The 13,824-nt window shown below is 39.2% G+C and overlaps 1 protein-coding gene across 1 annotated transcript; it reads right to left on the bottom strand.

Annotated features, from left to right (window-relative positions):
• Positions 1–3,048: 3,048 nt before the first annotated feature.
• Positions 3,049–10,096, bottom strand: LOC134001153 (protein delta homolog 1). Its single transcript, XM_062440722.1, has 5 exons — positions 10,045–10,096; positions 9,763–9,826; positions 9,219–9,349; positions 8,347–8,488; positions 3,049–3,838 (listed from the first exon to the last, which is right to left on the bottom strand). Exons 1-5 carry the CDS (start codon positions 10,094–10,096, stop codon positions 3,049–3,051), a joined length of 1,179 nt encoding a protein of 392 aa, XP_062296706.1.
• Positions 10,097–13,824: the final 3,728 nt, after the last annotated feature.

Below are 13,824 nucleotides of genomic sequence, written 5' to 3'. Positions count from 1 at the left end.
AACAGTTCGATGTAATGCAGAAAAAAAATAAACCAGTGAAAACTCTGCAGCAACAAAGTGGAATATTATCTGTTATGTGATAGGCATCCTTGACTCCTGCAATGTCTGTCTGAAGAAAGGTAGTGAATAGCAAACTTGGAAACATTACCTGTGGGTAATACCATCTGCTACTGTGAATGTATTGTTGTTTTCAAACATCATTCTTTCTCAATATGATACAGGTATCAAATAATACTAACCAGAGTAGTGTTTAGGTATATTAGGGTTATTTTTCTTGTACTTTTGTTGTTGAATATTGGTGTTAGTTTATTGCAAACATGTGAAAACAGTCAATTACTTGGTAAATGCAACTTGGTATAAAACAAAGTCTGTTTTTTAGTGCATCATTTCATGCTAGACTCCTGACTTCAGCGTTTCTTCTGATCTCTGTCTCCTTTTAAATGGTGACACCTTGTGGTCATACTCTAGATTACATTATTTTTAGGGGCTTAGTTTGCTCTTAAAATTTAAGACTGAAATGCAGGGCAGAACACTACTGCTGCACTGCTCTCTACAGGTTGAAAACCCTTCATAGGAAAGCAAAACAGCTGACTTTCACTCATGCCTACTTCAAGATATTAAAAAAGATTCTGATTTCACACAGCTGAGATTTCCTGTGTCAAAGATGGAAGGGAAAATGTCTGTCTATGAGTCCTAAAGCAAAGCCATCAACATTTTAAACAGGAAATGCACAAGCAGTAAAAACAGCTTGAATTTTGAAGATTGCATTTATTAGCCAAGGTGTTATTTATTAATGTCTTTGTGTGTGTTTGTGTGTTTGTGTGTGTGTGTGTGTGTGTGTGTGTGTGTGTGTGTGTGTGTGTGTGTGTGTGTGTGTGTGTGTGTGTGTAGGGATTCCCAAAAAAGCAAAATTGTATTATGAGTAGTATGAAGGCAATAAGGCACCTTCTTTGCCCCAACTTACATTGTAAATTATTTTAGAGGGGATCCTCTAATGGTTAGATTGAACAGTAGGAATGATTACAGCAACAAAAACATTTCAAAGTTTATATAGAAACCTGGCTATTGTTTTAACTCGGGCATCAAGACATGTGCATCTACCCTTTAAAGAGATCATTTGCATTTCCCTCTTAAATTTTGACTTGTGACCACCAGGCAATACTAAACCATTTACAAACAACATGCTGTCTACATAGAGATCCTGCTTATAGCAGAGAACTTCTGCAGCTCGAGTCCTGGTGGTGTAAATAACTAGCACCACAAGGTGGAGACAGAGACTGTAATCTGAAACTTGTCAGCCTTCAGGGGGCAAGAGAGGAGTGCTAACAAGAGTCATTGTTATCTTACAGATGATAATCGGTGAGCTGGCCCCAGGGGAGAAATGTATTAAGCATCACAGAGCAGTAGATATTGCACTGTTTTCAGAACAGGTAGGTGGCATCGGTAAGTTCAGTACAGTAAGGGCATTGGTTAGATTTCATACTGTAAAACATCTGATCAAGAATCCGATCTGGTCTTAACCTAGTTGTGTCAAGACAAAAGCAGCTCAGAGAGAACGACGTAATACAAATGTGGTGATTTTCAGGTAGCAAAAGTGACTAAATAAAATGATGACATCAAATAAAAGACTAAAGTCCCCTTTTGGTATATAGATGTGTATCACTGCAATAATATTTGTCAGGTGGACACTTAATGTATTTTATTAAACATTATTTGACCAAAGCACAATTGCAAATAATCCCAGACTGGAACACATACTGATAAATACTTCACAGTTACGCTTGGTTGATGTTATAAGCACAAGATAATCGCCCTTTCAAACAATAATGATAAACGAAGCCCACCACATTAACAGCATCTTTCTACAGTATGAACAGGGGGGCTGAATGGGACTTGTTGTGAGAGGGAGAAGAGGAATAAAATGTCAGCAATCCTCATCTCAGCAGTTAATGAATTTGGATGTTTCCTATGCAACCACATGTTTATATCTTGAAACAGACATATGTTTTCCAGACATTCAGTATTCATGAAATCACATTGCCATCATCAGATGTGGGTGGCCTTCTTATGCATGATAAGACAAATCAATAACAGATGGTACTGGATTGATTTCAGGGCTCAGTGAAGCATGGTGGATTACCTGTGAAATTCCAATACTGGCAGTAGATTGCTAAATTGGACGATATACTTTTTTTTTTTTTTTTTTTTTTAACTCAGAGAAACCGCATAAGTTTGAGACTGCTCAATAAATGAAAGGAAGATTATATATATATTTCTCTCTCTCTCTCTATATATATATATATATATATATATATATATATATATATATATAGAGAGAGAGAGAGACTGTGAAATAACCTGTATATTTATGTACATCCATCTACCTTTTTTAAACTGACATCTAAGGAGAAACATGGTACATGGATGGTATTTGGCAAATTGAATTACCGCCAGGTAAATTGAGTTACACCTTTTTTACATAAAAAATTATCCTGTTCTGTAAAGTTATGACAGCTGTCTGTGTGGCAGTAATATCTAATGACCTGTACTATTACTGTACTGTTTGACACATTTGGCAATGGATTGGATACAATTTGATAAATTAAAAATCATTGTTACAAGTAATAAATTACAAATACTGAAGAAAATTGGTAACGGTTGCACATGCTGTTACTAGCAATCATTAATAAACATTTTCTAATATTAAAACCCATTACTGTATTCCAAACAGAGCATTGTAAAGTCAGAATTGAGCTCAAGAAACACCACACAATGACACCTTTTAACCAGCCATCAAGGTGCTATTTGGTATAACATGTCTTCTAATTGTATACATTTCATGAAATCATAGAAGTACATTTAAAATCCAGTGGTTTGTCTACTTAGTCCAGTAGACCATACATTCACATACACAGATAGTCCAGTATCTCTCACTGTATAAACACAACTGTACAACAGTCATAGTATTTTATTTGTTGTGGCTGTTTAGACATTCATATAATTAGACTCCTTCCAGAAGGAGAGAGGAAAGAGGGAGAGACAAATTAATCAGATAGAGGTGTAGTGTCTCCCAAAGCTGGTGAGCCTAATTTTCTCGGGCAGAATGATGTTTACCGAATGCTCTGGCTCATCCTGGCTTGCGCTTCCTGCCTCTCTCAGCAGGTGTTCCCTTTGCTGCCGAACAAGCTGGCTGTACTTTGCATTAGCCAGCCAGGTCTCACACCGGCCAAAAAACACAATTCCTGTAGTGCCCAGGATGACAAGGCAGGTTAGCAGGGCCAGCATGCCGAAGCAGATGAGCTGACCGTGGGTGACCAGCACACCAGGGGAGTGTACGGTCTCCTTTAGAGTGATCTTGAGCAGGTCTCTCTCTGGTGGTCTGAGGAGCTTGTGGAAGGCGTGAGCAGGGAGAGAGTAGTGCTGCGGGGTCAGCGCAAACACTCGGTGTTCTGCAGGTCTGGCACCAACCGATTTGGACCTGGCCTTCGGTCTGTGTTGTAGCAAACACGTGGGACCTGTAAACCATTTCTGGCAAACACACCTGAATGTTCCATCAAGTTGACCGACACACGTGCCTCCATTGGCGCATGGCCTGCCGGCGCAAGGAGAGAGGCTGGTGGTGTCATTACAAGTGAAACCAGTGAAGCCGTGTGGACAGACACATGTGAAGGCCAGACCGTGGTTTGTACAGTTGCCACCGTTTAGGCAGGGGTTAGGTTTGCAGCTGTCAACACTGATTTCACAGAAGTCTCCAGCATATCCAGGGGGACATAGACAGGAAGTATCAGCTGCTGAGCCATCCGTATCTGTACATGTGCCTCCGTTCAGACAAGGAGAGCTGGAGGGCAGAGCAGCACAGTGTGAATATACAGTAGAGGAAGTGGGGCCTGCTATCTAGTACACAGATTCACTACAGCATATATTATATAATAGTAATGAACCAGCCATCGACTGCGTTCAGTCCTGTCTAGATTTCAAAAGTTGGATTTTAATGGGATGCTTTCTAGTCCAAATCAAGTTCATGACTTGAGGTGACATTATGTTTTTTACTATGTATTGATGATTTAAAATCTGCTGAATTATGACTGCATGCTTATCATTCTTTATACAGAACATTCTACATTGATAGCCTTACATAAGAGTATTGTTGCTATCCAATGACAATGTATCTAAAAATTTGGTGATTTTGAATGTTTCAGAAAAAGATTTGTGTTGCTTAATAAATTGGGAAAGTTTTCTCCTATTTCTCCTCTCCTCAAATTTCAATTTAGGGAAACTGGGACCATCCTTATGGATCTCAAATGAAACAAAAATCCAGGATTTTTAGTTGAGGCAGGTTAGTCGGTGAGCATAAAACAACAGTTAGGTTGCATTTTAGATTTTTGTTCAGGAAAGCAGCCCTGCCATAGACGGAGCAACTCAAAAAAACTAGTTCACTTTGACTAAGGTGCCACCTTCTTGTACAGCAGCAGCGGATATCCACAACTCATCAAAAGCAAACTTCACACTGCTTGTTCTTGAAGAAACAGCTGACTTTGAGATAAAACAGTGTTTGTTAAAGTTAAGTCTGTTTGTGTTTGACCTGTTATACCCGAATTTAAGATGTCATTTTACTTTTACTCAAATGCTCACCACAAAGGAAATACACAGCTTTACAAGACATCAATTTGATATCATTGTATATTAACTTTCAACAGATTTATAACATAATGACATATCATTTTGTCCAAACAAATTGTAAGTAAAAAGTAACTTATGTGAAGAATTTTGTGAATGAAATACTGCATTGTACATGATTTGGAATATGTTACCTGCAATTAATAATCATTCCTGAATGATTGATTACTCTTTTGGTAAACATAATTTCATAAAATAATGTCATGAAATAGGGAATATTTCCAATCAAAAAATCCTAAAGCCCATGGCTGGTGTCATGAAACTGCTTGTTTTGTCTGAACAAAAGCTAAAAATATTCCGTTTACTACAGTATATCATAAGAGGAAATATAAGCAGTAAATACTTAAAATTGAGAGCTGAAACCTCCCTTTTAAAACACTTAATCTGAAGAGTTGGTTTGACCTCTAAAAGGTTATACTTACTAATACTGTAATATTGATGTCAGCTGTGTCAACCATCCCTAATGAAAACACTGTATAGGTCATTTTCTGCATAAATTAAAAATCTGCAGCAGTAACAAGACATAAAAGTGTTAGCTTTGCCTCTGCAGTAAACGTCCTGCACCCACATTCCCAGCATATTTGGTCAATGCAGCCACGCTTCAAAAAAGTGAAAATGCACTGATGTAAACCCAGGATAACAGCAATCAACATCTCTAATAGTACTATAGCTTGTGTAATTACACACACACATTCTGTCCCTGCTAGTCAAAAGAATAATTGCTGTGGCATACTTTGTAGACATCTGTGGTCCCTCATAGAGGAGCTGATTAATGAGATCTCATGCAGACCTTTTAATGGAGATTAATTCCCCCGGCATGCAAGTGAGGCTCTACTCATCTCGTTGTGAGAATTATAATAAGACTAATGATTTTTTTTGATTGAGGAAGAGGAGCTTTCCACTCGCTGACACTGAGCTGTAAGCTTCTGAATTTTAGGTGTGTCTTTCAATACAATAACAAGGCTGTCTGACAGAGAACAAACATGGCAGAGTTCAGAGTCTGTGGGCTGTGTCAGCTCACTGCATCCCCTGAGAGTCTTTCATGTGCATTGAATGGACAAGAGATGGATTCCACAGATCAGTCCTGTCCGTCATCCAGCAGTGAAAAGATGTACGATGAGGTGACTTTCAGGGCCTGATGTTATATTATGTGTTATATCAATCCTGAATGATAGAGGTGTATTTAGTTTCAAATTGTTCCTCAGCATCCATTTTAAAGGCTGTATTTTGAGATTCAGTCACACTTTGTCTGTGTGCTAATTTAGGCCAGATTCTTTGAAAGATGCAACCCGTGAAGTTGGGTCCTGCAGAGGACCTGAGGCCAGCTAAACCTGTGCCATGTGTCTCCAAATGAGAACAAAACTAACAATGCATTCATGTGGTCCTCAAGTTTCATGAATTTGCAGTGTCATGACACCCAATTTTACACTTATTAAATACATAATGAAGAAATACCAGACAGTGTGCCAGATTAATGGGAAATCCTGTATGTCCATGTCTGTCTGTGATGTTCTGCTATTACATATCCCAGCTCTTAACACAATTAAATATTGTTGCTTGCTACCATTGATTACATTCTGCAGTGGCTTTTTACAATAATTTACAATAAAATGTGATATAATTATCAGTGATTGATGACCATTTGAATGCAAATTCCTGGTAAACAAGTAATAGTTAATGTTTTCCAGTGATATGAGCAGACATGGTCTGACTGAATGCACCATTATACTGTGAGTGGATTGTGGGATACAGATAGGCTGATATGAGCTGTATCCAAATACAAGCCACAGGGTGCTGAATTTCTGGTCACATACTGAGGTCACAGCCTTTGAAATGTGACAGCCTTGTGGAGAGATTATGATGTATTCGACTTCAATAAGATGCAGCCTCAGTACTGAGATGCAGCTTATGATGCTGCCTAGACACACACTGTCAGATACTGTATAGAGATATCTGCTTGTCGACGACAGAAGAGCACAACCAACATCACATTTTGCTACCACTGTTTACAGTGTTTTAAACTGTAAAGCCAATAAATATAAAGATTTAATTTTAAATGAAGGTACCAACATGATGCAGAGAGGAAATGTAGCAGTTAAATATATCCTTAAACCTGCATTAATGGCTTTTTGGCAACTTGAAGGCAGCACAGCAAGCTGTAAACATCCATTTGCAAAGTCCTTAGCAACATGTTAGCAAACAGTTGCCTATTTACATATCCAACAGACAATGACTAACATTACTATTCAATTAGAGGTGTGTTTCTGGACATTATTCCAATATTCACTCTCTTTCAAACTCTGTTTTTTCTTCCTGAGGAAAATATCTGACTCTTTAGCTGTTAAATGCATGGATGTGTGAAGAGAACTGGATACAGCATTCGGAGGCGGGGCTACATTCTTTCCTATTAAAGTTGTTCTGTGGGGCATGAGGCCAAGAAAGCCACTTTCAGTGGTAAAGAAATTACCCAGATGAAAATATACTGCACACACTATATGTGCCCCTTGTGCACGTGGATTATGCTCACTAGAGACTTCTGCCGGCTGAGACAGCTAGCTTCTGGTTAAGCCCTCCAGGTAACTTGAATAGAGATACAACAATACAATCATGTGGCCTTACTGATACAAGGCATTTTGCAGGTGTGATACTAAAAATAAATTTATCCAACATTTTACAGCTGCTCCTTTTAATATGAATGCTTTCTGGGTCTTTGTCAGACCGGGAAGTTGTAATTTCAAGTTTTGGCCACAATGCCAAATTAGCTTCAAAACTCAGCACTGTTCCTGGGTGATTGGCTAAATATTTCACTGTGTTCACCAGCTAGTCACTAACTTTGTCTATCTGCCATTTGGTTGGTTGTGGGCAGGTGGTGTATATTTGTTTTTTTAGTGGTTATTTTGTCGAAAACAGAGGCCAACTGCAGCTGGAAACAATACTAAGTATTATACAAAAATGAGTAAAGATAAATTGAAACCAAAACAATGAGCTGAAATGCACTATTGCGCTCTGTAGAGCTGACAGGAACTGCAGAGCTGGATAATAATTTGTCTGTGGGTTTGTCACTATTGTCATATTTATATAAAAATTATTGATAACAATATTTAAATGAAGGTACCAATATGATACCAGGGCTAGTTTACTTAATTTTACATGGATCATCTTAATTTTCCTGCTATCTTGGTAAATATACAGTTTTTCCTCATAAAGTATGCCAGGCAAAAAAAGGATTATTCTTTTTTTGGAGTTGCACATCAGAAAAGTCACTCCTCAGAGAAAAATGTACTTCTTCACAAGATATGAGCTGGAGGCCCTTTCAAGTAAAGTCTTCCTTCACAAAGCTGGAGACCTGCCAGTTTCTCAATTTTAGCATTCTCATGTTTGTGTCAGAAGAGTATGAAAGTAAGCGTTTCTCTTTGTCTGACAAAATGCGCAAACGGCATACAACTTGTTATGAGTCATAGCAGTGGCTACTTTGAGTGCATGTAAGACAAAAGAGCATCCTGTTACTGCTAAAATTAGCAGTTACATTTAAGCACTATTTGTAGGGTGGTTTCAGCGAGAGAGAGAGAGAGACATTGCATCATGTATTGATTATTGCTCCTAATGATGAACAAATGGAGATAAGGCTGGAAAGCCGTTACTTAAAATAGAAACAAAAGATGCTGGTACCCGTTTGTGAGACATAGTCCTCTCTTCAGGTGGCAGTTTTCACCAGCGTAGCCATGGGGACAGATGCACAGGTATCCCCCCTCTCCTGTCTCTATGCAGGTGGCATTACCAGCGCAAGGCCTGGATGAGCACCGCTGAGTATCTGTTGTGTAAAGGGGGGTAAAAAAAAAGGAAAGAAGATGAAGCGTGCTGTTTTTAGCTCATGCTTGCTCTCTCTTGCTTCTCCATATGTGCCTGTTTTTCCCTTCCTCTTTAGAGTCAACTCTCACTCACATTCCTCACCACAGCATCTTGTCACCAAGAACAACCATGTTACACAGACAAGCAGCTCATACGCTCCAACAGAATAGAAGATTTAATGTGGCACTGATAAGGAGGTCAAACTGAGCAAGAAGCCAAAAAGAAATCTCTTTTTCCAATCTTTTCTTGTTCTTTTCCCCTTTTTGCTTGAGGGGAAGCAAGTTATTTTTATGTGATAATGTCCATTTTAGATACAATAGGAATTATTATGTGCTTAATTTTAATAGGGTGCCTACTGAAATGGAAATGTGACTTTTATACTGCTTTAACATTTAAATTGCAGCAGCCAAGTTGAAGTGTTGTTAAATGTATAGTACATACCTTGCTTAATGGCACAAAAGCACATAATTGCAGTTAATAATAAGTTTCGTCTTTTATTACTGACCCAGAACTGAATTTTACCAGATCTTTTCTGCACCAACTTTTTCCATCTAAAATACACTTGGCTCTATTCTCTGGCAGCTTAATTCAGTTCAACCTGTGTGTCCCCAAGGCTCTGTGACTCACCCTAACCTCTGGCAGCCAGTGTTCAGGGGCAGATACGAGTGTATGGGGAGTGTAATGAGACTTACCTTTGTCACACAGGCTGCCCACCCAGCCCTCCTCGCAGATACACTGCCAGGCTTTTTCACATGAGCCATGCAGGCAGCCAGGGAAGGGAAGGCACCGGTCACAGTTGTCTCCTTGCCACCCTGGTTTGCACCTGGAAAGGAAACAATCCTGAACGATTAATTTACCACCCACAGAGCTCTGCAGTCTTCTTGTGGAGAAATGAATATACTATATGGAATACAATTATTTTGGCTCAAGAGCACAGCAGTCTTTGCCAGGAAAGCTTTTCAAACTGGGAACGCTTTGCAAACAAAAGCTTTTGAGCTATCTGTTAGGATAACAATGCTTTTTACTGTTCAAACACAGGACTGATTTGGCAGTTGACTTTACACAATACAAGCACCAAACAAATCTAGAAAAAAAAGCTCAGAAGCATCCAGTTGGCTGCTTTGTGATTGCATTTCTCTAAGGGAGGAACATTTATAGCTCCAGCGATTTATGATAATCAGGTTGCAAATCCCCACAGGACACAATCTACACAGGAATCTAGGGTGGTTTTAGTACCTGCACTTCCCTGGCTTCTCACAAAACCCATTTTCTGTGTTGCACCCTGCGCTGCATTCCCAACCTTTTGAGAGAGACAGAAAGGGACAGCAGCGTGTTACATGTTTGCATCAAAAAACTAAAATAATACATAAAACATTCAAAGCCATGAAATATTCATTAGTCGTACTTTCTTTCCACGCAGTAGGTAAAAAGAAAAGAGTTTGTTTTCATGTGCCATGACTAAAGTCTCTTTGTGTCGCTGTCAACTGTCTCAGTGGACTGATCAAAATATCCGATTACCTTTGGCAATGCCCGTCACGACCAGAATTAAGACCACCGCTGTGAGATGCATCGTAATTTCGAGCGAGACCCCCTTTGTCCTGCAAAAAAACAGCGGGTTAAGTCGCAAAAACCGGTCTCTGAGTGTGAAGAAGCGATTATTTTCTACACAAAAGGGATCACAGTAATCAAAAGTTCATTTTACGAAAAGAAAACAAGTCTTAAGAGGATATAATTCAGTGGGATGATTTACAAATACGGCACATTTTGGGATTTCTTGTCAAAATATCTACACATTTTTTTTACTGTAACGATAATTTAACCAATCAATTAAAACACGCTCTCTCTGCGAATCTAAACATTACTTCAATAATTCAGTGTTTTGTCTTCTGATAATTGGCGCACCTGAAACATAATGTGTCTGCTTCCAAAGGTGTCCATTTCACACAAGCATGCAGACAAAGAGAAAAGCGATTTCATCCCAAAATCAATACATGTTTTCACCACCAAAAAAACCCTCATTAACTAAAATTATCATATGACATCCGGAGAAGTGCCTCACCTATGTCGCACCGGCGCTCTGTATCCAAGTGGCTTCGGTCATTTTTAACGGAATTGATTTGACTTTTTTTTTTTTTTTTTTTTTTAAATCCAAGCGACGTACCCTTGAAAGTGACACTACAGGTGTACAGGCGTCCGCGTGCAAGAGGAGGACTTAAGGTTTTGACTGGACTGCTGCATCTTGCAGCGTCCCAGTGCAACACGCTCCTCCCACTTTAGGAGAGAGAATGTGTGAGCCAGTCTGACCCCCCGGGAGGGGAGTGCAATCATTACGTGCCTGTATTTTGCATTTTGTATTTATATCAGTTGATGGTTTTGCAACTGGTTTAAAAAGTCTTTGGGGAAAGTGAGATGGTGCCAGTAGGTGATAAACACTTCCAAAACGGGGTTTCTTGTTCGTTCTTTGCTCTCCATTTTATATTAAAACACAATCCAATTTGTCTTCTGTTGCAGTGTAAATACATTTATACAATCTACAATATTCAAGTAAAGAAAAGGGATTGTTTAACTCATCTCCCTATTTTAAAATGATATTGAATGACTTACATAGGCTACCATAGCACCTACAGTACCTGTCATACATAATAATGCCCTATTCTATTTAGTCCACTTATTGCTGTCCACATTCTCCCCTTATACTTCCCAAAGGCAGTGAACGAAATGTCCTTCCCACAGAGTACATGGCTTAGATTAAAGGCCTTATTATAAGTTTCACTCCTCTCAGATGTTATTTGATAGGCAGTAAAGATGTTGAAAATGGCTGGGTGCGGGGAGCATGCAACCATCAGCTCTGCCGTTTTGATCTCTTTACATGTGAAGATGTAACATGTGTCCAGTTTTAGGCAATGGTGAAAGAAAACCAGCCTTCTGTCTTTTTATATAGATTTTTCTAAAGAAATCATCCTGAGTGGATGTTTGTTGATGAGACAGGTGTGTGGGTTTGCGGTCTAGACAGCAATAGCACAGGGGATCCATATATGAATGCAAATAAGAAACAAATCAATTGTTTTCTTCAATGAAATAGGGGTCAAGAGAGTACAAGGTAGCTCTATTTCCTCTCACTCAAAATCAATCTGCATTTTCCAGATATAGAGAGAGAGAAAGAGAGCGAGAGAGAGAGAGAGAGAGAGAGAGAGAGAGAGAGAGAGAGAGAGAGAGAGAGAGAGAGAGAGAGAGAGAGAGAGAGATAGAGAGCGAGAGATAGAAAAGAACACATGTAATAAAGAAATCTGAGTGGAGGAGAAATGGATAAGTCCCCTCATATTTGATATAATCTTTTGAGAGGTTTCCAATCTCATATCCCCTGGTTCAATTTGGATTCTGTGTTTACTATCCAAGCTTCAAGAGGCTGAGCTCAGTCAAGGCGTAACATTGCAGCACTGATTCCCTGCCACAGCCACCTACTAGATCCACATCAGTCACTCCTTTTTTAATGAAATGTCTGAGGTTTGTATGTGCTTTATTAAAGTGAAGGAGTCGTCCATTGACTCATTTTTGGCTGGATCACAGCAGGGCCAGCCCTTTAAACGCAAAAGTCTGTCCCTGACTGAGTGATGAAGTTATGAGTAACTTCACTGATCGACATAGTGATGAAGTAACTCATCAGTCATCAACAGTTGGCTGAGCGTTGCCACGTCCTGTATCCGTCATTTTGAATTAGAAGCTATAGCATTTCACACATGGCCCAGCCATACACTAGGTTTTGACGTGGTCTTGTTTTTCACAGCGCTGCTCTCATCTGGTATCTGATCTTTAATCTGCTCCAGTCCAGGATGCTCCATGTTTAAATTTGAGATGAAACAAGTTAAATTAAAATTTAAATCTGAATTAACCAATTTTTTTAAGCCATTTTGGGGACATATCACTGACACTATCATCACCTTTTAAGTTGATATGTTGAACTTGTTACACATCCAGCAGTTACCCAGCAACATTATCATTCATTTGAAGATGTGTCCACCTTGTGAATGTAAGCTCAATATTCACTCTCTTTTAGCTCTGTTTTTAGTCTTCACAAAATTCTGACGACATTATCTGGCTCTTTGGTTCCACTACATTCCCCAGCTAGTCACTAACTGTGTCTGTTTGTCACTTGGTGCTGAGTGGGTAGTGCACAGTGGGATTTTAGAGTTTTTTTCCTTCAAAACAGCTGCCTGGTGCAGCCAAAAATCAAATTATCAGAGCACTGAGAATGAACCAAAACAGCAATGCTGTGAGCAAGACAGCAAAGTTTGAGCTGAAAATTGTTTTCAAATGCTCCATTGTGTTAACCAGATAGTTGCTAACATTGCTGTCTGGTGCTGAACAGGTAGCGTTGGTTTTTAGCTGTAAACAGCTGCGTGCTGCATGTGAAACACTGATGATGAGAGCCATGAAACTGAACCAAAACAGTAAAGTTGTGAGCCAGAAAACTAAAACAAAGTGTCTGTAGAGCTGAGAAGAACTGAAAGAGTTATCATTAACAGCAACTTCATCCACGTAGAAGTAGTCATGTGACCCATTGTTAGTATAAAAATATTAATTATACCTTTGAGAAAAAATATAAACAATTCTATTGCAACTTCTCAAATGTCAGTCTTTGCTGGTTTTCCGATTCGTCAATTATATTAACCTCGAAACACATTAATTTATTATGTCACGTTGGGCTCTTGGAAATTGTGATTTCTGACATTTTATATATCAAGCACCTAATTAATCAGGGAAACAACCAACAGATTAATCAATAATGAGAAGCATTTGCAGCTCTAGTGACGGTGTGTGTTTATGCGACAGGTAAAATTGAAATCGTACTGCAGTAATTATGCATCAGCAGGGAATGGGCATTGCTCCAGATCTCAGTATCAGAGTGTTATTTCTAATCTCCACAAATGTTCGCCCCACACTGTGCAGCAAACATTTCATGCCATACAGGCATGGTTATGCATATTACCTGTGTAGGTTTCATCCTAATTCTCAGCACGCAGAAGCAATATGATGAAAAGTCTATCAGCACCACTCTGAGATCTGATTAAAGAAATCCCCATTCAATCAACATGCACCACCCCAACCTGCAGGTTTTGATACAGATCATTTCATCCAAGTTCTCAGTTGGCACATGTTGGTTTGCAGGAAATGTACCTTGAGTATTGAATTCTAAACACAATTAGCTGGATAATAACGCGTGATGGCTGGCCAGTTCCTCCCTGTCCGTTAGCTTTGGGGCGGATCATTAGACAGATGATCGTGCTAGGTGGGACTCAA

Source organism: Scomber scombrus, chromosome 19 (genome assembly GCF_963691925.1).
Source record: "Scomber scombrus chromosome 19, fScoSco1.1, whole genome shotgun sequence".
NCBI lineage: Eukaryota > Metazoa > Chordata > Actinopteri > Scombriformes > Scombridae > Scomber > Scomber scombrus.
The sequence above is the reverse complement of the archived record's forward strand: the minus strand, read 5'-3'. Positions and strand labels throughout refer to the sequence as shown.